This window comes from Neodiprion virginianus, chromosome 6 (genome assembly GCF_021901495.1).
Source record: "Neodiprion virginianus isolate iyNeoVirg1 chromosome 6, iyNeoVirg1.1, whole genome shotgun sequence".
Taxonomy (NCBI): Eukaryota; Metazoa; Arthropoda; class Insecta; order Hymenoptera; family Diprionidae; genus Neodiprion; species Neodiprion virginianus.
The window spans coordinates 23,974,216-23,999,004 of NC_060882.1; the positions used below are offsets into that span (position 1 = coordinate 23,974,216).

At 42.6% G+C, this 24,789-nt stretch overlaps 2 protein-coding genes across 3 annotated transcripts in view; one reads left to right on the forward strand and one right to left on the reverse strand.

The window, feature by feature from the left end:
- Positions 1-24,542, reverse strand: part of LOC124306726 (3-phosphoinositide-dependent protein kinase 1) — a 334,286-nt gene extending 309,744 nt beyond the window's left edge. Inside the window, exon 1 of the mRNA XM_046767671.1 lies at positions 24,412-24,542. Coding sequence (XP_046623627.1) covers positions 24,412-24,435 — 24 coding nt within the window. The 5' untranslated portion in view covers positions 24,436-24,542. The remainder of the gene's footprint in view (positions 1-24,411) is intronic.
- Positions 3,782-15,671, forward strand: LOC124306727 (uncharacterized). 2 transcript variants are annotated; one of them, XM_046767674.1, is made up of 6 exons: positions 3,782-4,213; positions 4,390-4,588; positions 5,101-5,193; positions 5,449-5,643; positions 5,911-6,243; positions 15,464-15,671. In XM_046767674.1, the coding sequence occupies exons 1-5, from the start codon at positions 4,065-4,067 to the stop codon at positions 6,229-6,231; spliced, it is 957 nt and encodes a 318-aa protein (XP_046623630.1). In that variant the 5' UTR covers positions 3,782-4,064; the 3' UTR covers positions 6,232-6,243; positions 15,464-15,671. The 2 variants fall into 2 exon arrangements, with proteins under 2 accessions (XP_046623630.1, XP_046623631.1); XM_046767675.1 differs by lacking the exons at positions 5,449-5,643; positions 15,464-15,671 and having other exon boundaries at positions 5,911-6,498.
- Positions 24,543-24,789: the final 247 nt, after the last annotated feature.

Below are 24,789 nucleotides of genomic sequence, written 5' to 3' on the forward strand. Positions count from 1 at the left end.
AAAATTTCCAGACGGTAAACTGTACATGTATATTCACGGTAGAATAATAAGTATGTATAAAGTTTGCGTCGTACGATACGACGCGACGTTGCGTCATGAAATTCAAATACACTACGTGCGACTGAAATAAATCGTTGAGGTAGGAATGTTTTTTATTCCCGATGATTTTACGCGCCGCTAACAGACTACGACGTCCATTTGCTGTACAAACTAAGCCTGTAAGTATGTGTCGTGTTTAATGTAACGCTTAGAAACCGCTAAAGAAAATTCATTATGCACGCTGGTAAATTTTGCTCGTTGAGTCGTGCTCGAGAGTACCTTGTTAGCTCAACAGTCGTCAGCTGTTAATTTCCACAAGTTCTCACTGCAATGCTTACCGTAAACGCTTATTGCATGGTGTCTATATTGCTCCTGGGACGACACCAGCGGTGCTCGACTGAGCGTATATAAAATTCTACACAATTTTCGTCGGGGTCTGATTCATCTCCTCAGAGAACGGGGAAAAAATAAAAATAAAAAGAAAAAAAACAGCCACTCATATATATACCTGCACGACGACAAGGTGAAGTCGGTAATAAAAAAGAAAATAAAGAATAAAGGATAATAAATTAGCGATGAAATCTTTTCCCCGATATAGTTTTCAGATTTTCAAGCAGAACGAGAGAAGGAAAGCCCTTCATGGAAATCTACGGTAGGTACGAATAAGCGAAGCAGGTAGATATATGCGCGAGTAGAAAAGAAATCCCGTGTTCTCAAGGATTATCCTGCGCTCGCTGAACAACATCGGGCAGACAGCGTCGCGTTGCGATAAGTACGTAAATAAATAAGCTTCTTTAGTTTAAAAATCCGCGTTCTCCGCGGCGAGGAACGAGCGACGGGCGATATCGGCGGGGAGGCAGGAAGGCCCGGATGCAGGCGACGTGTTTCTGCACCTAATTGAGCTCGAGGCGGCTGGACCGCGGATGTGTATCCACGAGAAAACTGGGGCATCTTGCGTACGTACGTGCGTCTGCATCGTCGACGTCGACGTCGTCGTGTATAAGGGAACCTGCAACAGCGACGACACCGTCGCTGTCTATTTTCGGGCCAGACAGAAGAAGACAAGACGACGTCGACGTCGACGGTGCCGCGAAGCCGACGCCTATCGTCGCCCCGGTGCAATCCCCGACCCAGAATTAGTGAGTCATGGATTATTTGTGTTTATGTAATCTGAGAATTTAGACGCGACGCCGTCGACGTCACGGGACTCGACCGCAGGAGAGAAACTGCACCGATATCATCGCTGACGCAAAATCGTCGGATTTTTGGCGGCTGCTGCAGCGCGTATGCGGCAAAGTACAACCGTTGATCCATATTCCTGCACGCTCGACGTACGTGATTAGGTATATATTAATTATTTAAAAACTCCCGCCGTACTACGGCATAGGTCATATTCTATGTTTAACCCACGCCAGCGTAATTGCAATCACGATATCCCGGCTGCGGCAACGGCAGCAGGGCAAATTCGTCGCTTATAAGTTCACTCGAGTGCACCTGATGTACGTACATACGTAAAGCTTCGAACGAGTGTTACAACTTTCGGAATAGTTATAGAGTCTCCTTGGGGCTGTCGGCCTGTCTGCGCGCTGCAAGCTTTGCAAGCTCTGCAACTACCTCACGATTAGTCGCGTAACTCGCCTCCTCTCCATCCGACTGTATAAAGACGCCTAAATTAGCCAAGTTTATTTTCATAGAGATAAGACGGCGACGTCGTGGAATCTCCGAGTACTTTGTAACAAATTCGTTTAAATCAGAGCCGGCGGGATGCGGAAGGTGCGTTAGGTTTCGTCGCTCGCGGAGCAGTTGCATGCCGTGTAGTCTATTTGAGGATAAAGAACGGCGCAATGAGGTAAAACTCGTCGGATGAGAAGCGGGGCGGAAAATCGCATAGGGATAATTTCATATACATGTATATATAAGCGACAAGATGGATATGTGCGCCATCTTGACAAAGGATGGTAAAATTCTGAAAAGTTCGAATGAATTCCGTCCGCGGTATGAAGACGCGCGGGCATATCTCGAAGTCCTCGATTTCTGGAATTTCCGCAATTGCAACCCGCCGCATCGAGGTCGTCGAAACGAGATACGCTTCCCGCGGAAGATTCGAGACGTACCCTGTATAACCGAATGCCTATATATGTGACTGCGCAAAAAGCCTCCCCACTTGCTCTCCGCCACTATTTTCGATCGTTCGTATGCTCGTCGGTACTTACGAGGGAGGGGATGGTGGTAAAAGCGATAAAATTATCCGGTGGAAAAATTCGGACGGGTCCGAGAACTCGTTGAATATCGTGTCGAGTCAACAAAGTCACCGAAGAAACGATTCCCTTCGTCTCTCTACGCATGCCTACACATGTATACGTACACGTATACCTACTGCAGGCATGTACCTACCTACATACGCTTCATTGCTGGTGTAATATAACTTGGTTGGAGTTTCCGAATAACGCTTCTAACTCATAGTCAGAGTCAACGACGACGACCAAGGAGTGGAGCTAGCCTTGCGGACTGATGTAATACTACAGATATTTTTCGAATTGCAATCAAACGCCGAGTGAAAATGAAATCACAAAAGGCTTGTGAGGAGACTGCAAGTTTTTTATGTTGACCCTTATAATTCACCGCATAAATCGCTTCGACGTCTAAAGAAATTCAAGCGAACACGTAAATCGCAACGAAGAGACACATTACGCGCCAAAACAATGTAGACGACAACTTGTATTGCGGAATGATCGACGATAATTGTTCCGAATTCTTCATGTTTCACTGCAGTTTCAAGCCCCGCGTTATTTCTTGGTTCACCTACACGACGCGAGTACCAATATCTTTGCTATTTATTGATAGTACTTAAATGAACGGGGAAACCGCTCCGCAGACTTTCACTGTAAGTTATTACGCCGGGAGTGAGCTGCATGTGAATAACAGAGTTTCCATCGACTTAGCAATTTGAGATTATAAACGACGATAACAGAACTATAAGACACAGAGATCGCTGCTATCGACAACAGGAAATCAGTCATCGATACGTGCATTTGCGAAACCGTATCACAAGTCTTTCTCGACGAAGAAATGTAGAGCATAGTGTCCGTTTGCAAATCGGTGTGGCAATAAAACACATCGAGATATTTCAGGATTAAAGAGTCAATGCTCCGTTATTTACACATTTTCAGTACAAGATTAGAGTGAATTTCCGAGAGCTCGAGCCCATGTGAGATAATTTCAACAAAGTGAATAAGTAATTTCGAGAACCCGGGATTATACAAGCATTGACGAATTTTTTTTAATTCTGACGGCGTGTGAAATCTAAATCCAACGCGTCAACGAGTGTTTCCCATGCTGCCACGAAATGACGTAGCATGCACGCTCGTTTTTCTCAACGGTGCAGGCTGCATGAAAATCATTAAATCTCCTGTGGCTCGCACGCAGGACGGTTATGAACACCTTTGGCGAAGAGCGCCAACAAAGCTGAATACTTCTCTGTTATATCAGTTACAACGGTATCGGGCGGATTTCATATTCAGAGGCATCCGCTGCTGCCGTTGTCACCAGAATCGCGCGTTCGCACGGACGCGGGCTTCTGATGCATTTCGTTGTCGCTGCGTGCACCGACAATAATTAACACGCTGACATTTCCGATCCCATGGGTATAAACAATGCATAATACTTGTTATCTGGTGGGTCAGTGGTACGGATGCTGGTGTAGCAAAGCACTGTTACACATTGTCACTGTCACGAGATTTCTGGAACGCGTTGCCCAGAGCCGTGTCTAGTGGTCGCCGACGGTAGTGAAAATTAACGCGTACTTATGGCCGAAATTCGCAGCTTCTGCTTCACCGGTTGAATAATTGAAACTAAAACCGAAACTGACGAGTGAAAGAAGAATAAATCGGTGAGAGGGAAACTGCAGCTGTTGGTAAAAATCGTGGAAATTGAATGACCGTGTGATATAGAAGAAAATTATTGGGTACGGCCCTGGAAGCCTGCAGGGAGCTCTCGCCCGGTATAAAACGGATATATTCTCTCTCATGAGTGCATTTTGCGAAATGGTATTAACCATGAAAGTGATCAAAGCGTTGGTTTTCGTGTTAATCGGTGTTCAACGAGCAGCCAGCTCCGGGCCATTCGTCCAGGAAGCGCTTGCCAAAGTCTTCGGGCATTGGACTCCATACTCAAAGTACGGACGAGCCGTTGTTTGTTAATTTTGTTGATGAAATTTGAAAAAATAAAGAAAAGCGAAACGGGACAAACAAGTTTAACGTTTCGAGAAAATCCATCTAGTCGATTTGTTTCTTTGTCCGCGCCTCCCTGAATATTTCACATCTCATTACTGATAAAACTCGGTTTTTCCAGCGTCAGAACGATTCAGTTGTTGAATCAGCTGTGCAACGAGTCGCAGAAGGACGATGAGGTCAGAACCGATGCCTGCTACGGGTGCTTCTTCAGGTCCAGCAATCAGCCCCCCGGATATCCGATGCTTCTGACGATGGCTTCCTGCGCGGACACGTATCTCGACAACACGGATTACGGACACTGCCAAAGCTACTTGAGGGTATTTACCATTCGGAACAGCCGCAAGTCCAAAATACTATACACGTTGTGTTTCAACTGATAATAAAACGCAAAAGGACGAGCGGGAGATGAGAATGCAAGTGCGGAAAGAGCTTGCGATAGGCTAGGTAGGATCGGAATAAGGAAAAAGTTTTGGGTCCACGACCACTGGCAACGATAGTTGGAGTTCCTTAACAATGCCAATTGAATGAAGTTCCTCTTCTACGTAGGACCCTCGAAAATACTGACGCAGCCAGTTGATTTCGTTCGCGGACTTGCCAAGTGGAAAGAATATATATCATATGAGAGGCGTCTGTGTCCAAGTTATACTTGACTGTCCGTCGTCGCGAACGTTGTTAGCGGCTGGGTGAAGACGTTTCCGTCAGGGTCGACGTTCGCGAGCAAACCTCGTATAAGACGTTGAACATATATGAAACCAGAAGTGTAATTTCGCAGGACTTGCCGCCTGCCCGGCTCACAATTCATACGACTAACGATATGTGCTTTTTCCAGAACGCAACGAATTCAATATCCACCCGCACAAGTCCGGGCGTCATTTACTGTTCGTTTCTGGAGTGCATCCGTCAAGTGAACAAGAACATGCTGGTAATTGATCGTTTGAATTCCTGAGCAAATTTTAAAGTCCTCTGAACCTCTTCGGTCTGGCTCTTTTCACCCTCCTTTCAATATAAAACATTGAGCACCGCTGACTCGCTTTAGTCCGCAGGAGTAAATCTCAATTATACGACCACCACGAGCTGCAAGTATCCTCGCGCTGATTCCCCAGCGTTCGTTCTCTTTTTCCCTTTCACCTTTCGCCCGGAAAACTGTAAATACTGTAAATAAAGTGCAAATAAACAGGAAGCGAACGAGGTTGCGCCACCGATCGATCAGAGACGATTGCAGGCTCGAGGGACGTCGAGCGTATTGACAGCGAGTAACAACAATGAACACCACTCCCACTATTTTGCAAGCTTCCACTTTAGCCGACGAAACCTGCAGCGGAGGAAGTCGATCTGCGTCATTGTCGACGGACGCAAAAGTGATGGGAACACCGTGAGACCTGAAGCGGAACCTTTTAATCCATGATAATTTATTCAGGTGAATCGACAGATAGAGTACTAATAAATGTTCCACAGAGATTTGTTTGCTGCGAATGCATCAAGAGATACAAATAGCTCCGTTAATTCACGTTGGTTTTCTTTCTTATTTTTACCTCCTCCTTTCTCTCTTCTTCATAAAATCTCCATCGAGCGCATAACAGAATTTTCAACCGGAACAACAAACACCGGTATCGATTCTCAGTGATTATTTTCCTTACAGATCGCGCAGTGCGTCAACGAGGCTAAGGCCATGTTCTCAAACTTCAAATGTGCCGACTTTCAGCTAACCCAGCTTTTCGTCAACGCTACCGTCTGCGTATTGGCGAAGACACGGTGCAGCTACTTGAACCCCATCACCGGCATCACACAAGAGAATGAGTTAGCGAATAAACTGAACATCGTATCCATCAACGCTCTTCAGGTCAACACCGATTACGACTTGAACATCATTCGGGTGCCTTTTGTGAACCCGGCCCAGGGTGACGAGTGTGGGAAGTTTCGCAACGTTGACCAAGCTTCCTGGCCCTCGGCCGAATGCTAGCCACCCATTTTCGTACGTCGTTTATCTATCTAGCTAATTTGTCAGTTTGGAAAATCGGAAACGGTATGGTTTCAGAAAGTGCAAAGTTCGAATATTTTGAATGGTATAGTTTTACTAAAACCAAAATTGTATGACCGGTGACTTTTTCGTCGGTTCAAACGTTGTCAGCGCATACCTCAAGTTTTTGCAAACCTGATGCCGTGCTGTGCATGAACATTCCTGCATTGCTGGAGACAGAAAAAGATAACAACAATAAAATGAAAACACGTTCACTCAACCGCATCCTCCGAGGATGGTATTCAAGTATATAATCCTTGCCAATACTATAAATGGATATGTATGTCGAGAATGCGTAAGACCATATTGTAAGGCGGTTATGATTTCACTCACAATCAGTTGAACTCATCCGAATAGTATGCCATGCGAGTTGACGGTAGAGTTGTAAGATAGATTGTATAATAATAACGTACACGCTTCGTGAATCAGACGACAACTGGCTGCAGGGACTCCGTTCGGAAAGTGAAACTAACCTAACCCAACCTGTCCCAGCGAAAATGGAACACGCTGAAAAAATTGAGTTCGAGCTTCGGGTATACGACGTTAGGTATCTCGGCGCAATCCGGCGAACAAACACTTGCATGTAATACAGGTAGACGCGCGATCGAACGCACATAGAGACACACGTGTACCTGGGTCTTGTACGCGTGGATTAAGGAGGTACAAAGGACGAGGATAAAGGGATGCCTGAGAAGGAGTCCGCGAGGGTATGAGGATCGGGAAGCAAAGGCGGCGAAGGAGAAAGGGGGGAGATGATACTAAAACTAATTCCTGCGCAGGATCTTCCGGGTATTGTTATGTAAAGCTAAGCACGACTCTAACAACGATCCAGGAATCGATTCCGGACCCGCGTCGCAGGGTCGACTGCTGTTTCTGGTATATGGTGCAGGTATAGGGTTCGTACAACCGTAGCGGCGATGACTGGCCGTTCCAGCCCTCATTGTGGCCTCCTCGAAATCGGCGTAACCACGGAACGAATGAACTTTCGTGCAGACGATGACCTGCGCCTCGGATCGTAACTTAACGGAAGGAACGCCGTTGGTGCAACAACCCCTGCTGCCTGTGCACTGCAGTCACATACCAACGTTACGCGGCAGTTGTGCCGCGGAAGGTATGTTACGCGTACTTAGGACCCTACGTTTCGCGCATCATCCTGCACTGGGAGAGACACACACGCGTGCACGCGGACCGCATGTGTCGTGCCCTGGATACACGCACGCACGGATGTTGGTATCGTAGATTCGGTCCAGCGTACGTTTCCGAGTTAAGCTGGTTTCACACGTGTTAAAATAATTTGTCATCCGCGGATGCATCCGTCTCTCTTCTCCCCGGTTCGCATGACTCACAACCGTACATGAGGCCTCCGTCTCTCCTTGCTCGTCTCGCGCTTCGTTCCGCGTACGGCATCTGCATATTAAGTCAGATTGGCTCTCGGAGAATTGAGCCACGCGAGTTAGATTACCCCAATAATACAAGTATACCCGGCGTCGTTGGTGTGACTCGCGAGTCGGCATTTCGTACAGCACACCGATGTTTGTTATACATTCCCACATACCTACCGATGAGAGTTTACGCGCATTAGCTGACGGTTCAAGACAGACGATGGTGCGTTACGTACCCCCGTACAGACCAAGGGCCACCCGCGGTATAAGTAATTTGCATATTTCAAATTATTTCGAGGAAAGGGTTAAGCGAAACCATCGCCGGTGGTACACACTCATCTTTTCCGCGAATCGTTCGCTCGTGGAGGTATCACACGCATGCATACTGGCTCCGGCCAGCTTTCAGTGGTTTTCATTGAGCTTGCGGGGAAACGTGATCTGCGGTTGACGTAGGTATTTAACGGAAAAATATTGAGGGTAAATAAACTTCAAAGCGTTTCTTTTATACCTTCTCTGTTTATTTTGTATTAAGATGCTTTTTCGAAATACCGCAGTTTAATTACACACTTAGGTACACAGCTTAGGCTGAGAATATTTTCATTTAAATTCATCCCTCCTGCATGTTCTGCAGATAACCATCGCGCACCGTATACAGCACCTAGAAGGTTCGAAACACGAGCGAATTATACTTTCGACGGTGATCATGGATGAAGAAAATCTTCCAATTTCCGTACTGACTGTCAATCGAACGGTCTGCGTCGTCGGAAGTTGCAAACGTGTGTCAACGAAGTGTAAAATTGTTTGATTTGAGTTTCACCAGGCACGTATACCTAAAATACTTTCGAAATCTGGTCGGCCAGTCGATAACAATAGGCGAGAACGCAGGGTGTAATTAGCGAGGATGACTGCTCGGCTTTGACCACAGCGAAGAGATTAATTCCCCTGTCACGGTGCTGAATTAGAGAATATACGAGTAGATTCGAGATGGGGAAAAATTGAGAATTTCGAACCAGTGCATTGGTAGCTCTTCCCGTTCAATAGATGGGCAAAACCTGGCCGCATGGCCTCTTCGTTTAATTAAAATGCCGAAAAAGAAAGAAAATGAAAAGGAAAGAAAAATACAAAGGATGAAACGAAAGAATGAAAAATGAAAAACGGCAATGACCTAACAGCGAATATTGTTATCTCTTAACGCATATTTTTGGGCGTACAGGAATTCCTCCGGCCTAGCCTGCACGTGTTGGCAATCGATAAAAACGCCCATGCACACTGTGCCAACGTGTACCTACACGTAACACACGTAGGTACATATGTACAATTTGCTCAGACTAGACGTCTCGACGGTACGGATCAAGAACTTATTGAATAATTGATCGGCTGACAAGGAGGTGCGTCTAATCTTTCAAAAGTTATAGAGTCCGCCCGACGGCGAAATATACTTATCATACATGTTACGTAATTTCGTTGTATTATATACATATAATACACAATATTATACGACCCGACATCGTACCACATGCGGTGGCTGTAAAGCAGTACACAAATTTATGTACGCGCATGTATGTTATACGTACCTGATACATCTGTAATATACAATATATATACATATATATTATATAGTATGTATACGTGTAAAATACATGCGATAGCAAATAGCAGTACGTGACATGGTGAAATTAAAGGGAGAAATAATATTATTAAGAAAATGTTGAATCGTGTCGCGAGAAAGTGTGAATAAGATTTTGAGAAGCTTGGTTGGTTTCTCTCTTTTCCTTCTTGTCCAGGCACGTTCACGATCAGGCCGTAGATGAGAGATGACACGGGAAAAAGCAGATTGAAGCGTCTGCGGGGTGAATCATCGGCATGATCACGGCACCTCCGGCAACACATTGATGCCGCGGCCAAGGATGATACACGACTTAACTCTTATTGTTGTAACAAACAACCGCGTCATCGCCAAGTATTTCCACACAAGCGAACGAACACGCGCACGCACACGAGTATAATACATGTAATACATACGTATGTTACGCATATAGGCATATATTTATTATTGAATAATTCCGTCACTGCTTATATTCTCATCTCGGTTCGCGCGTCTTCGGTTTGTAGTATACTGCACACCACTCACGTACCTACGATATGTTACGTGCTAGTAGGTACGTGTTACATGAGCACGTACCGCGTATTTCCCTTTCTACGTATAAGTTTATCAATTCCCTCTTATTGGCGAATTCATTGTACAGCCGAGACGACGTTGTAAACGAGTGACACGCCAATAGGGTGGATATGCACGCCTGCATCATAGGTCTACGGACGTGTAGTTGTGTAGGTTTACTCTACGCGAGCACGTTTATAAATCGGAAACGTGAACGTGATCTATATTTATCGTTACGCGGTAATGAGGTAATAACGCAGACACCTACGTGCAGCGTTGGTACTCCCTGCACCGAAGTGCAACGACGGTGCCATTGGACACGTCCAGAGTATAACGCGTTACATACGCGTGCGTGTGCGACACTGTCCGGAATGCCCACGTATTCATCCGCGCGTGTGCGTGTCGGCTGAGCTCATTGCCTGAAAGGTGCGGAATATTATGGGAAACGGTTAATCGTTGAGGAATGACGATGAGACGAGTGGTGGTGGTCTTCTTACAATTAGTCCGTCCCTCGCGCATGCTGTAGCCAGCCAGCTATGCCCAATAAGTGATGTCACTGTGCAAGCTCGGCCGACGATGGCAATGCGCGTGACATCGTTCAAACTCTATTCTTAGCACAATGACACCCGCGGAATGTGCCGTCTTGTATATTTTCATATTTCTCGATGAATTGCTCACCGAGCGTGGTCTTAGATACACAAGCGTGGGCGATTGGCCTACAGTGCAAGCTGCCGCTGTCACACTACTACCGCTACCGCTACCGCTTTTATTTTTATTTTCATTCCGTCCTCGATTTCTTAATGTCATTTGTTTATTTAATTATTACTTTCATTTTGTTTGCTCTTTATCCTCACCAAAGTATTTTCACTTATTCAACGATAAAAACATAATAACAAGAAGAGTGTAAAATACATGTTTGTCACAGAAATTGTCCGAGAGATCGACCGGTGATGATGATTGCAATCAAAAACCGCGGTGCGAAAACGGGAATATATCAAAGTATCGAGAGAGAAATGAGTTTAGAAGAAAAAAAAACGCGATAAAATTTTGTTTTTTTAATTCTAAAAAAAAAAAATTGTACGCAGGTATTGATGGCGTCGATAGAGTTACAAAACGTTCAAAAGCGTCATAAATCTTTCACGGCAAATTGGAGAGGAGAAGCGATCGAAGTGAAACCACGAGAAAGAATAAATAAGAGAATAAAAAAATAGGTGAAAATGAAAAAGAACCGAGAGACTTGAAGTAAAAGAAAAAATAAATAAAACGCGTATGGCTGAACCCGATTGTTTATGGTGACGCACCATTAACACATAACACGTGCCGCACGCGCACGGTATAAACGCGGGTTTGAATACTTGAAAAAAAAGAACGCAATTGCTTGTCTAACTAAAATTTTGCGTATTGAAAAAAACCAAATGGTATTTTATTTATAAACAGAAGGTTGGACCGTTCAGAAAGGTGGGGTCTCAAATTATAGATTATCAATCTATATTCTATTCTATTATCAATATATATATATATATATATATTGTATATTTCTGAGAACCTATCAACAGTCCAACCTTCTATTTATGAATAAAATACCATTTGGCTAAATGGAATACACGGCATGGGCCATACGCATATATCGGCATTGAAACTCCGCTGTAACTCAAAGCCCGTCGCGATATTGAACCATTAAGCGCCATCTCTCGGAAACGTTAAGAGTTCACTCGTTCGCCACTTCGGCATTGATGCCGCCATGTGACGGGACGCGCTTGAATTCAACTCTTTCCACCTACAATTTATTACCATTCGGTAAGCGCTCGATTCTACTTTCGTAGTAGTTACACGCGAATCAGTGAAAAATACGCTTCCTAAAATGCGAATCGATGATTAAATGAAATTTCAAATTTTCATAGTAACTCTTATGTATTAGTTTTTGTAATTTTTTTCGTACAAGCTACGGGAACAGCCACTCTACAAAATACACCATAACAGGAAATTGCTAGTGTTGTTGTACTATGATTATTTCTATAGGTTTTTTTTCCCTAAGTAATTAATTATCGCATTTCATAAACAAACGTTGACTCGACGTTATCACCCAGCCGACCGCAAAAAGCATGCAGACCAGATAAGAATTATATAATAGGTACAAATGCATACCTATACTGAAATATGTGCGTTATTTAAAGAGGAAAAATCTTTCATACTGGATCCTTAAAGTTTCTCAGCGTAAAATATTATCGCTCCCGGCGAAACGATTAAGGCAAATTTTTTCTTTCGGTATATAAAATCAATTGAATCTTGACTTAAGACTCCTCGCGGACAGATTGAAAGATTTATCATTATCGCGACGATGTAACGACGCTGAACTATCGAAAGGCCCGAGTGATTACCAGCTGGTAGGGGCCTGATTATACAGTTACAGACGAAATAAATTCTTCAAATTTACGCTTGGCAGGCAATAGTTTGCGCTTGCTGGGATCAGTAAACTCATTTGAATAGCTAAATTAAGCTTTTCGAGAGGGTATGGGATGATTAAAAAAGATTAGACAGTTGATTAAAAATACTGCTTGGTTATAACGTGGCCGTGCGGTTAAAGACGCCTGCGGCGATCGCCAACCAATTATTATAATTTCTTCCTACTTGCTCTTCCGGTAACGAATAGCGGAAAAAAGATAACGATACGGTAGAAACCCAAACGTTGGCGGGTGTTTCGCTTGCGTCGCCGCAGGAAGAGGAAATCGTGATCTTACCCGCATTAGACCGTCGCATCGATTTATATTTACACTAGAACCAGATCATGGCCCACGTTTATTGCGCTGGCCTAAAGATGCGTTCGGTTCTCGATTTCGAATCTTAAATTTTATAGATACAGGAATTAGGAATTATTCGAGTCTTTAGGATCGGAACAATAAGACATATTTAATGTAGCTTTCGATTTACTGACGATGAAGAAATTTTTATGCAATATTAAAACGTCCTGGATATTGTTCATGAATCCTTTGAAAGAAATAACGGAGAAGGCATGAGCTATGGTTTAATGTAAAACATTATTTGACCATGAAGTTTTTCTTCCGCACGTTGATTATTTTCATGCGACCAGTTAATACTCGGATGATCATTTACGCACCCCAAATTTCGCAGGAGCTTTAAAAGTTTCAACAAGATCTTCAAAGGTTTAACGGGGTTTCGTGAGATTTTACGAGGCTGGATGAAATTTCACAAAATTCACAAGATTTCATAAGACTTTAAGAATTTCATAGAACTTCGAACGGGCGTGTAAACCCCGCTTGAAGAGTGATTAAACCCCGTGCATAAAGAATTGACGACGTTATAAATACGCGTGACATTACCGTCGTCGTCCTCGCACCGTATCGTTTCAGCAATCCAAAGTGACGTTTATCACTTTTATGTAGATCTGCCGTCAAAGAGAGATTCGTCTAACGAATATTTGTTAATCGTCCTGCACGATTCGGTCGGTATTAATGATCTTGATTAACGTTGCGGAACCGCAACGTTGACCCAAATAAATTAGAGCTCCGGTGTATTTCGTAACCGTTTATCAGCCGCTTTTCGCATAAACATATTACACGCTGCTCTAAAAGCGCGGTAAATAAACTACCTTTACAAATTTTCACAGCACCTCGTACGCGTCGACGAATTTATATGCATAACGATATGACTTTACGTACAGGGTGACCCGCAAAAACCGGTCGATCAACTCGCCGATCCAACGATAACATTTGAAATCTTGTAACGTGGGCCGTTTAAGCAGACATTCACCGACCGATTTTTTTCGTCGACAACATCTTCAAATTCGTAGCGACGATCGAGAGATTACTTCAAGCTTTTGGAAAATAATGGAAACTACGTCCCGTCTTTCGGCGTAAGCACCGAGAAATTTTTTTAGTTATGATTAATGTTCAATCTGTAATTATTCTAATTTTCTACTGTATTTGAAAAATACAGTTCTGGGTTCAAAATAAAAATAAGTTTGATAGACATAAGCAAATAAATTACAGTGCGTTATCGTGCTATTATTTTTTATTACAGTCACTCGTACTATATTTCCTTGTTACTATGTCGATAATTTTATGTTGGTAGAACAAGAAGTTGGTGTCAAGATTTTGTTCAACTGAAAAGAATTTTGCAAATTAAACTGACGAATTTAATATGTTACAATTACCAGGAAATGTAGTATCGACAACTATAGATGTACTGTAACCAAATTTTCTTATAATTTTATACATTAACTATATGAGAAATTAAATTTTTCTCAGCGTACAGTCAGAATTGGATTGATAAAACTGAACATAGATTTTTAATTTCGCAATATTGAACAGCTGGACGTTATTTTGAATAATTGAGTAAAATAATTTTTTCTCTCTTTTTTCGCTAGACCGAGAAACGAATAGACGAAATAACAAATGTTGGAGGAGGATCTGATTAGTTGTTGCGACTGTGTCAAATTGGGAAGCATCGCTACGCGTCGGTAATTCTATTCGGCGCTGTCAAAACTCAGACGCATAAATATCTTTCCAACAACTGCTGGCTATCGAGCCGCGACTACGTGACGTTCTATAAAATTGCCAACATCAAGTATAGGTGTAGATACGCATGTGTATACGTATATATACATATTCGTATAGATTTATCGAGCTCTACGAAACGCAAACGCGTCAATTAATTAACTGCCGCAAACACGGCGGAAGTGAACACGGAATTTTTGAACATGGAACAATTCGGCCGGACGAGCGATATTAATAATATTTCAAACACGGGGTCGCATTTGAAACCAGATTGACTAATCAACTGATCAATTGTGTTAAAATTTGCACAGGTTGTTGACTGAGGCTGCCACCGGCTGACGACGAGAAGTTCGCAAGGCGATTCTTTCGTAATATTAGAAGCTGTTTAAACAACATCGCGTCACGAGAGGAAATTTATTTCGTTATACGTGTATAGGTCACACGCGATTCCGAAGTCTTTCTGCGAATTTATTCGCTCGTAGGTGTATTATAGAAACCTGTGTAAAAACTTACATATTACAAACATGTTTTGACTACAACGCTTACATAATATCTAGCCGTGAAAATTATATGTAGATGATAGACAAATCGCACTCATATCTTCCACTTCCTACGTGTTATAGGCAAGATTCGCTAGATCTGCCAAAGCATCGTCCCGCGGTCTACGGGTTAAGTTTGGCTCTGGAGAAGACGCTGTTGCTAACCGAAAAATAATACAGTTCCTTATACATGTATATGTATCTATATAAAAATATGTGTAACGCCGTTCCTTAGGATGAATATGGTTATAGGTTGTAATAATTTTACGCCCAGTGAAGAATAGCGACGCCAACATGCCTGCGCAACGTAAGTAACAAGAATGAGAATGGTTGATGTAATGTGAAAGCATTTAACGCCAATATACGAGTTCCGAATTTGAAACCCACATTTGTTTTTTAAATCAAACATAAAACCCAACTCACGTGACGTCCTGAATTTTCTCTAGAACCGATATTGACTAAAAATGTTTCTTATTTTGTCGGTACGTTTCAAATATTTTTGACAAATCTCGATTATGTATCATATTGCTTCATATTACATTTTTGTTAAATAAAATGTCTAACAATAAGCATCTGTTACAGTCAAGCGACGCGACGACGATCTGGAGCGAAAAGAAAACGGATCTAATCTTCGAGGCGATCGAACAGACGTACCGGAAGAGCGGATAACTGTACAGGCAGCGACTCGAGCTATCTCACCATGTTTTCGCTCATATTATTTTTTTCCATCGACCAACAGCGCCTTTTCAATCTAATCGAAAACATGTTTTCGTTGCGTAGATTCTTTTTCCTTGTAAATTTAACTCTGCTGAATCGAAGTTTCATTTCATTGTAAAATAACAATATTATCTATTCACCGAATATACGTAAATAGAATCAAATTTCATTCATTGGAATACATTCCCTTATCTTCCTTTCTTAATCCATTCCACACGGAGAGGATCAAAGACATCGAACGCTTGACTTCTGGTTTCCAATAGGTCGATTAACCGGATTTAAGAAAATGTTGAAAATTTCTGACTCCCTCTTTCCGGCTTTGCAATTTTAGTCGCCCCCGTTTCTTTCCAGCGAAGATCTCCGACTACGTAATATAACAGACCGACGTCCCCCCAACACAGCTGAACAATAAAAGCTCGAGTCACCAGCGAACACGAGTTCACGGTAGAATGAAGAGGAGACTAACAATAAGCCATTGGGCTTCCTAAATTTCCGGTCGCACTCGATGGAGCGCGCCCTCCTCTTCTTCCTCCTCCTTCTCAATTTTGATAATTGCAATACGAAGAAGGGACAAAAATGTATCTGGATCGCACGAGTACAGTTCTCATATTATATATAATTAGAAAGAAGAAATTTTAAAGAAGGAAGCGAGGAAATAGACCGCGCCGCTAATTACGCCCGCAGGCAATTATAATCTCAAAATCGCGATCTGGAAAAAGTATGATAAAAAGAACAGCTGAAGGAAATACATCACCTCGGTAACGATACTTTTGTTCTCTTTGTTTCCACATATCAAAACACAGCAATTGATAGTACAATTGAAATATTGAGATTAAATTTTCATTTCACGGTACAGCCATGGAATGATTATTTGTCGATTCTACCATGACTATCGAGTTTGTATTTTTGGGTTAGCGCGCGTCCATAAATTACGTTATCAAATTTTCAGGGTTTTTTACCCTCTCCCCCTCTTTTGTCATCTTCTGTCAGATTTATAGTCCCCCTCCCCCCTCCTTGAAATGGCATGAGAAAAATCCCCCTCTCCCCTCTCGCTCCTATTTCTATTTAGGTGTGTAACACAATTTCTCGGCTAAAGATTTTTTAAAAGCAGCATAACGAAAGGAACTGTATACATTACAGAAACCTTATCTAATCCTTGACATTTTACATACGGCTCCGAGTCCAATGTATAGGTATACTTGCGATAGGAGAGCCACAGCGCCTCCGCGAGACCGCGCTAATAGAAATATTTTTTTATTTGTAAATTTCAACTCTTTACATATGACGTAATAATTTCTGTTTCTGTACCCCTTCCCCGTCATTTTTAGTCATAATCTAAACCCCCCCCCCAAATCGATGACGTAATTTACGGACGCTACCTTCGGTTCAACGATCACGGGTTGGGTTACGTTTAAAAAGATGGCCGGCGGTGGCGCTGCCGGCTGATTCTGCATTGCCAACGTAACCGAATCATCGTGAATCACTGCGGCCAAGTGTACATCAGCCGCCGCTTGCGGCAGGCGCAGACCGGGATGTCCGGTACTCCTCGATTCCGGTTAATCTGTCCGGTGTTCCTTCTGTGTGCCAGTTCATTCCCTCGACCCAGACAGAAGTCCCTTTCACCCTTTAATTCCCTGCCCCTATATTCTCGTCGAAATCCAGTTACAGCCATAAGCTGAGGCCGCCAAAGGATGCGGGGCTAATGCTTTGCCGAACTGCGGCGGCCGCGCCGCTACCGGCTGTCTAAATTGAGATTATTGTTTCCGGTGTTTCTCGTGAAATTCCCACAGGCGGGAAATTCAATCGGGATAAATTAAATTCACCGCAAATTAGGGGCGAACCCGTGCCGGCTACAACAGTTGACTCTTCTCTTCGTCGCAGTTCTCGCGCTATAACGTCACCAGCGTCATCCTACCGCACATGAAAAGCGGATGTCTCAACCTATCTCGAGAACCGGGGGTTAGCGGGTAATTGCATCCCACGAAAATAATACGAATTTTTCTTTTTGTTCCGTATACGCAATAATTTCCTCGTCCGCGTTGTGATTTACTACACTTTTATTTTTACGTTACAGAATCTTGTGCATGCAATTGCGATTACGACGAGAAGGAGGAAAAATTGCAATCAGCATTCTTCCATAACGAGCGACAATCGCGGTCTACGTTCAAAGATAAACAGTTTTGAGATCGTATCTCTGTAACTCAGGGAATTTCATTAAACAATTTTCCTGTTATAATAATATATGCGTACACATGGGTTTAAAAATGCAATTGGTCAAGCTGTATAATATACGCGAAAAAATAAAAAAACTCGACGAAAAATCGTGGGCGAATTATTCTGAAGAAGAATGTAACGATCGGATAAATAATTATGCAACTCGTATGAAATTCAATGATATTATGTTTACGTATAGAATATTTCTCATTCACGTTGACGTATTTAACGTTCATTTGACTTTTTATTTTCGTGTACGTGAAAAGAAAAACTAGCACCTATGTGTAAATTCCGAGCCCCGCTTTTATTGCGCCACATCGTGTTATCCTACAGAGATTGTTTGACAATTATTAATTCTCTGTTTTTTTGTTTCCTGTGCCTTGTTTTACGTTCCCGCATCATCTTCTTCCCTTGCAAATACACCACCGCACACTCTGATACAATGCATGTATAATTCACGATCCAACCATTGTCCGTAAATGTGAACGCGAGTCTCGGCGGTCAGTTTTATTATTTTCCAATAAGATAATTGATTGATACGACCCCAATATCACCAATCACCAATTGATCCGAATTAAAGTATCCCTGTAGATTCAAATTAAGATCAATATCCGACGATCACAATGGGAATCGGTATATATATATGTATATGTGTATGTATAATGTACGTATATTCGAGTCGGACTTGCCATGTAACCGCTGCTGGTTCTGACTCTACTGCTGCTGGAAAGCCTGCACAGGTCCTAAAAGAAAATCGCCCCCTTCCGTCCGTCTGAACCATTGTTACTACCTAACCATCGCCGATCGTTATGCAGGGTTATCATCGCCGGTTGCCACCGATTACGCACCTACGCGTTCATTGCACGCGTATTCCCCAATGATATCCTTGATGCGGTTTCCTGATCGTTAACGCATCACCGACATCGGTCACGAGAATCGATCCCGAAAGGCATCGCTGTTACTTCCCGTCCTGATCCAATTTTACTATTATACGTCCCGGTTTTCCACGAGCCGGTTCAAAGCGGCGGTGCAGAATATTCGCAAAAGTAAGTATCGAAACTTGTCTATACAATTCCATCATCTTCGTAAAATTTTATGTACATCTTATTCTCAGGTTTCAGATACCGTAATTTATAAATGGATATGGTGAGTAGCATTATTTGGAATAAGACTTTTTCTGAGGGACCGTTCAATTATTGCAGAATTGCAAACCACTTTGCATCAAGTGATGCTTACGAGGAATCGGTTGAAAATCTATTGATCGTTTAACATAAATTACGGTTCAATCAGTTGCTCGAAATCACTGAAAACTGTGTGAAATACGAGTTCAATTCATCTATGCATATTCGAAATTGTAATCATCTAAAGTATTACAGCTTATAGAGAAATCGCGTGAAACGAGTGAAATTATTAGATATCACGTAAAATTATCGAAATCTTCCAGTCACTCGTCACTTAATCTGCAGGTAAATGGTCCCTCAAATGGTTCCACATAAAAATGAAGCATAAGCGATCGTGTGCAGCTAGAACGCAGGTATCATCGAAGATCAGCGTGAGTCTGTATCAGGATAAATTTCGGATAACTCTTAAAGCGGCGACAGCTACGTGTGCAAAGTGTATAATGGTTATTTGGCACGAACGAGTCTGACATAAAACGGTTACCCGATAGTATAAAAGAGCTGCTGCGGTAGTCGCTATAGCTTTTGGCATTTAGAGAGGTCGACCTTGAAAGTGCGCAGAAACCTGGATAGACGAATCTTCTACTATCGTATCTCGCAGTCTGCACGTGCCGGTGCGTGGGAAATGATTTCCCTCTAATATAAGTAGTGAGCCGCAAGCGTTCGTGGGTGGCGCTCATCTCGCATTAAACCCTTCCTAAATATACCTTACCAACATTTGCTTAACTCTAGTCCTCCGTCCGTCCGGCCTCCGAGAGAAAGAAGAGATGAAACGAAAAAATGCGGCAAATATCAACGACTGAGAAGTTCGACGTGAAATAAATAAATAAAAAACCCAAAAACAATTTCAACGGATTGTATAGAATTGATTAATAATTATTTAATAATTTTTTCTTCTCTGCCTGCCTTTTGCCTTGTTCGTCGAATTTATTTTAGATACGTACGTAAAGATTGAAGAAATGCGCACGTTTTTGATATCGTGAAACGAAAAACGCAGAATACAGACAAAATACCTATTGGAACATGCGACGCCTAGTATTAACCAACTTTGTCAGAGATCTGCACAGGAAATTTTTTAAAAATATATAAAGTACGATGAATTTCAAATTCACTTCTCGAATTGCGTTGCGCCTGCGCGTCAGACTACCGATTGAATTTTGTAAATCCCAAGGTGGCTAAATACGTATATATATACGTAATAAGAAGGTGGCATAGCTCGGGATGAAATAAGCCTGAAAGTGGAGAGAAGAAATAAAAAGCAAACGACGAGGGCAAGAATAAGAGAAATTCGAGACGGAGATAAATATTCATTCCGGATTAATTTAGACGAAGATATCACGCATTTCCTCCCACGTCGAGTGATATGAGAAACAGAAAAAGAAGAAGAGACGACAAACCTTTGCACTCCGTATTCTGATGCAATCGTTCGACGATCAGAAACTTAACGCGAACGACGAACAACGATTCGCTCTCGCGCGTATCCGTTTATTCGAGTTGCGTAGAAGAACCGCACGCGGAAACAGGAAGGCAATAATCGGGCATCCAGCGTGTGTATATTGCGCAGCAGACAGCGGCCAAAGTGCTCCAACCCCTGGGGGCGGGACAAGGTCGGCCGTCACAGGGTGAACGGCCCCGTACCAGCAATTCCCGAGAGCATCCAGCCCGCAGCCCCGACAGAGGTCTGTGCGCGTATGTCATGATACACGCGCGCTACGCGACATAGCGCGAGCTAAGTGCTCGTATTTTTACATCACAATCATTTCGAATTCTTATTGGCACATCCCGAGGAGAGATAAGTGATTGCTATGCGTGAACGTACGATAAAAGCCGCTGGTGCCGCTGCTGCTGCTGCTGCACGAGGATGAGAATATGAGGAAAAAATAGCGTTAGTAATGATGATTTATACGGTTATAATCGTAAAAATGTCCGAGTAAAATTCTAGCTGGATGACTATAAATATGTGAATATTCAATTACGCGGCAGTTCGTTTATTGTGCGATGAGAAAAAAATTAATCGAGATGAAGCGAGTCGACGACGGCAGCGGTTGAAAATTTATTATAATCGAGCAGTAGACATGGAGATGAGCAGAAAGGTGGGGGTGATGATTTGGAAATATTAGAAAATAAGACGTGATCGCAATGTAGAATTTTCGAACAACGCGAAAATCTGTTTTGCAAAATTTAAAAATGTTACAGTAAGAAACTTGTAACATAGAAAAGTGAAAGAGGGTAAAAGTAAAGTACAGAAAACCATCACATCATTTTTACCGACGACATTCTATACTTTGACTTTTTGTGCTCTGGCTCTTCTACGTTTGGGCTAACTCGAGCATGTTTAAATTCTGTGAAAGAAATTTTCGCGTCTTTGAAAATTCGATATCGTGTCCCATATATTTTCTGATACTCTCGCGTAGGACGTATAACAACAAAAGCGAATACTTGATAGTACGCAAATGACAACATTCTCGATTCGAGGCGCGTGACGTGCATGCAGACTTTGAGGCCACGGCTCGGAACTTTGTGTAATGGAAATCATCTCGAGGGGACACTTCTTGCTTGAATCCATAACAAATACGGCACAGGCACGTGAGCCTCGCCGGCTCTGTTTGCATCTGTGTTTATCTAAAATATACACGTTGTGCCTGGCCCGGCCGAGTTTCCGGGTTGCGGTTGAGAAAACGGTAGCCTTGGTGCCCTAATTTCTAGTCACGAAAGTCGTAATCTGAAACTTTGCAGTTTTTACCGTATTTTAGAGCTGATTAGTTCAAAATTGTTTGAGGATTTAAGACATTTTCATTAGATTGATGTTAGCGGAAGTTAGTAACGTTAACGTAACGAAACGTAGAAAAATCACTGTTTCCCTACTTTTCGATAACTTCGAAGCAGTGCTCAAGTTTGAAGAATATCAGTGCGTTGATTTTGAGCTTCAGACAAGCGTATAAAATGGTAGGATAAAATTTCTGTAGAAGAGATTCTGTACGGTATTCTCTGCAGAACTTTTCCTCTTTAGGATAGATTTCTGTAGAACCGAAGGCCTTACTAAACACATCGTAAACGTTGCACTGATAAAATTTTCAATATCACGAGATCATGTGCATCGCCATGGAAAATTTAATTACACTTCTCGAGATTGGATTTTTGGAAAAAGTTTGTTCAACAGTATCTATATATACATTGTCAATTGGTACGTATGGTCTATGCAGAGTAAAATCTGAAATAAGTTGTTTCGACGTCCATTCCTTATATATAGCGCATATTTATACAGCAATCAGCTGCACACTCAAACTGCGTATCAAACGTGTTGGAAATCTCATAGCTGTCAATCAATAATAAAGTACTCCCTGCTAAATCTCACGTAAATCACGATTGCGAATAATATTGCGATATTTACGATAAAATGTATGTACTCTTGTACAGGCACCTGCGGCGATCTCCGGCGAAGCGATAACGGGGATACGAGACCCCGTTAATAGCACGTGTGGTGGACATAATGGCGAGTCGCAAATGATTACGTAAACGGAGGGATTTAAGAACAGGGAATATTTACTTTAAGCATGACGACAAGCGTCTCGTGTATATTATACAAAAATACAAAAATACGAAAATACGAAAAGAGAAGAAAATAAGATCAGGATGAGAAGGAAAGTAGTGCGTATTTTTAGAAAGAATATACGTACAGTGTACTAAAAACATTACGGAAGCAAAGTATTCGAAAAATAACAGCGTGATGTGAAAAGATCCAACGATATGGTTGATAAAATTTTAACTATAATTTACTCAATAATTCATTGATGCTACTCAATATGATATTTAGTTTTTATTTTTCAATTTCGTACCGGTATGTCAAATAATCACGTTGATTTGCTGTGAACGAGGTGATTCACTTTCTTCAAAGATTTTGTCAGCTAAAAATATATTTTTCCACCTATCATAGAGTCGTATCTACAACTGTGAAATGAAGGTACAGAAAACCTGATACAACTGTAGAATCGTTTGGAATGTAAAATAGAAGCGATTTCCTTAAACTCGATTAGTTGGAAATTCTTCGTTCAGACTGTCCCCAATGACAGTGAATATTTGGTCTGTAACCTTACATAAGACGATTTTATTATGCATCAACATTCCGAGATAATACCGTCAACAAGACATCGAGCAAATAAAATTCCACAACTCTTACGTTAGCTTAATAGCCAGAAGGTTGAAACATGGACAACAATCATTGCGAGAAAAGCACGAAACAATCAGGAAGAAGTAAATCGAATGGGGTTCGGTTCTACAGAAATCAATTCTACAGCGAAAATGTTCTACAGAATATGTTCTATAGAATCGTTTCTACAGAAATATTTTACTACAGAAAGGAATTCAAGATTCACATCAGAAATAAATTTGCATGAATTATTCTACGGGCAGAATTGTTCTACAGAACATTGTTCCGTAGAATATTTTTTTACAGATTGTGTTTGACACAACGCAAATTCGGAGCAATCATCGAATCGTTTCAAAATCATACATTCTGATTTAATTTAATCTAATTTAATTTAAATTATCTGCGTTGAATTTGTGTTTCGTAGTACGGGTATTGTGTTGGGTGTGTATAACTATAAAACTGTTCCGTAGAAAAATATTCTGTAGAACAGCTCTTCTGTAAGATAATTCATGCAGGTTTATTTCTGATGCGAATCTCGAATTCCTTTCTGTCGGAAAGTATTCGGTAGAAAAATATTTCTGTAGAACATTTTCGCCGAAGAACTGATTTCTTTATAATCGATCCTCCTCCAATAAATCAGGACATCGTAATCAGGATTACGTTCGCCGCCTATGTACATACAATCTAGGGCACAGTGTGTACGAATCTCACAATGCGTAAACGGAGAGATGCAACGCCGAGACAATGTGGCGTGACAATTGCGATCGTCGACTTTGACGCGTGACGTCAGGAGTTTAAATGCTGTAATTCACCCACGCACGCCTCATGGCGGGTGCACATGGCGGCGGGAGAGAGAAAGAGAGAGAAGCCGACGGGGTTTCGAATGGAATGAATGAGGCGAGGAAGGGGAAGGCGAGGCGGCCCCGACCGCACAGCTGAGCATTGATAAGGAATCACATTGACCCCGACGGCCGGCGTAAACACAGGCAAGCACACACGCAGCCAAGCTACGCTAGGAAGGAAGGAAAGAAGGAAGACGAGGCGGCGCGTGCGCCCGGCGGTCGGTTGTGTACGTACATGCATACGTACGTACCTTGACGTAACGAGTGGCGAAGAATAATAAGGAGAGTGACGATAATTTGCTCCGGGTGGCCGACGACGAGAGGCTGGATTTTTTAGCAGCAGCTGTCGCACAGCCGGGCGCGAATGACCGACGTGTTGTCAATTGACAGGGGCTTGAAGGGGGGGAACGGTGGGTAATGTCATGCACTTACCATCGGTGTTGGAGCCTCGGACATCTCGAGTCGAGTGTGGTTCACTTTGCACAGAAATAAAAGGAGCGGCGGACAGGCTGTTTTAGGTTCAGCAACACTCGGCGCACACCGTCGTCACACACGCAACCGCTATCTTGAAATAGCAAAAACTGTCAGCCATAGCGTTCGACGGCGAGTATCCGTCGGCAGGCCGGTCGAAGCCACCTTCAGACCGCACGGTGGCGCCCTCTCGACGCTCGTCGGCGAACCCTCAGAGACTGATTTCCCGAAACGCTGCCAGAGCCGAGCTGCCGGACGACCAGCGATGCCTGATCGCAGTATGGCCGCCGTCAGTGGTGTTACTTTAATTTGTGACAAGTGAATTCGCGCGGTCCGAAT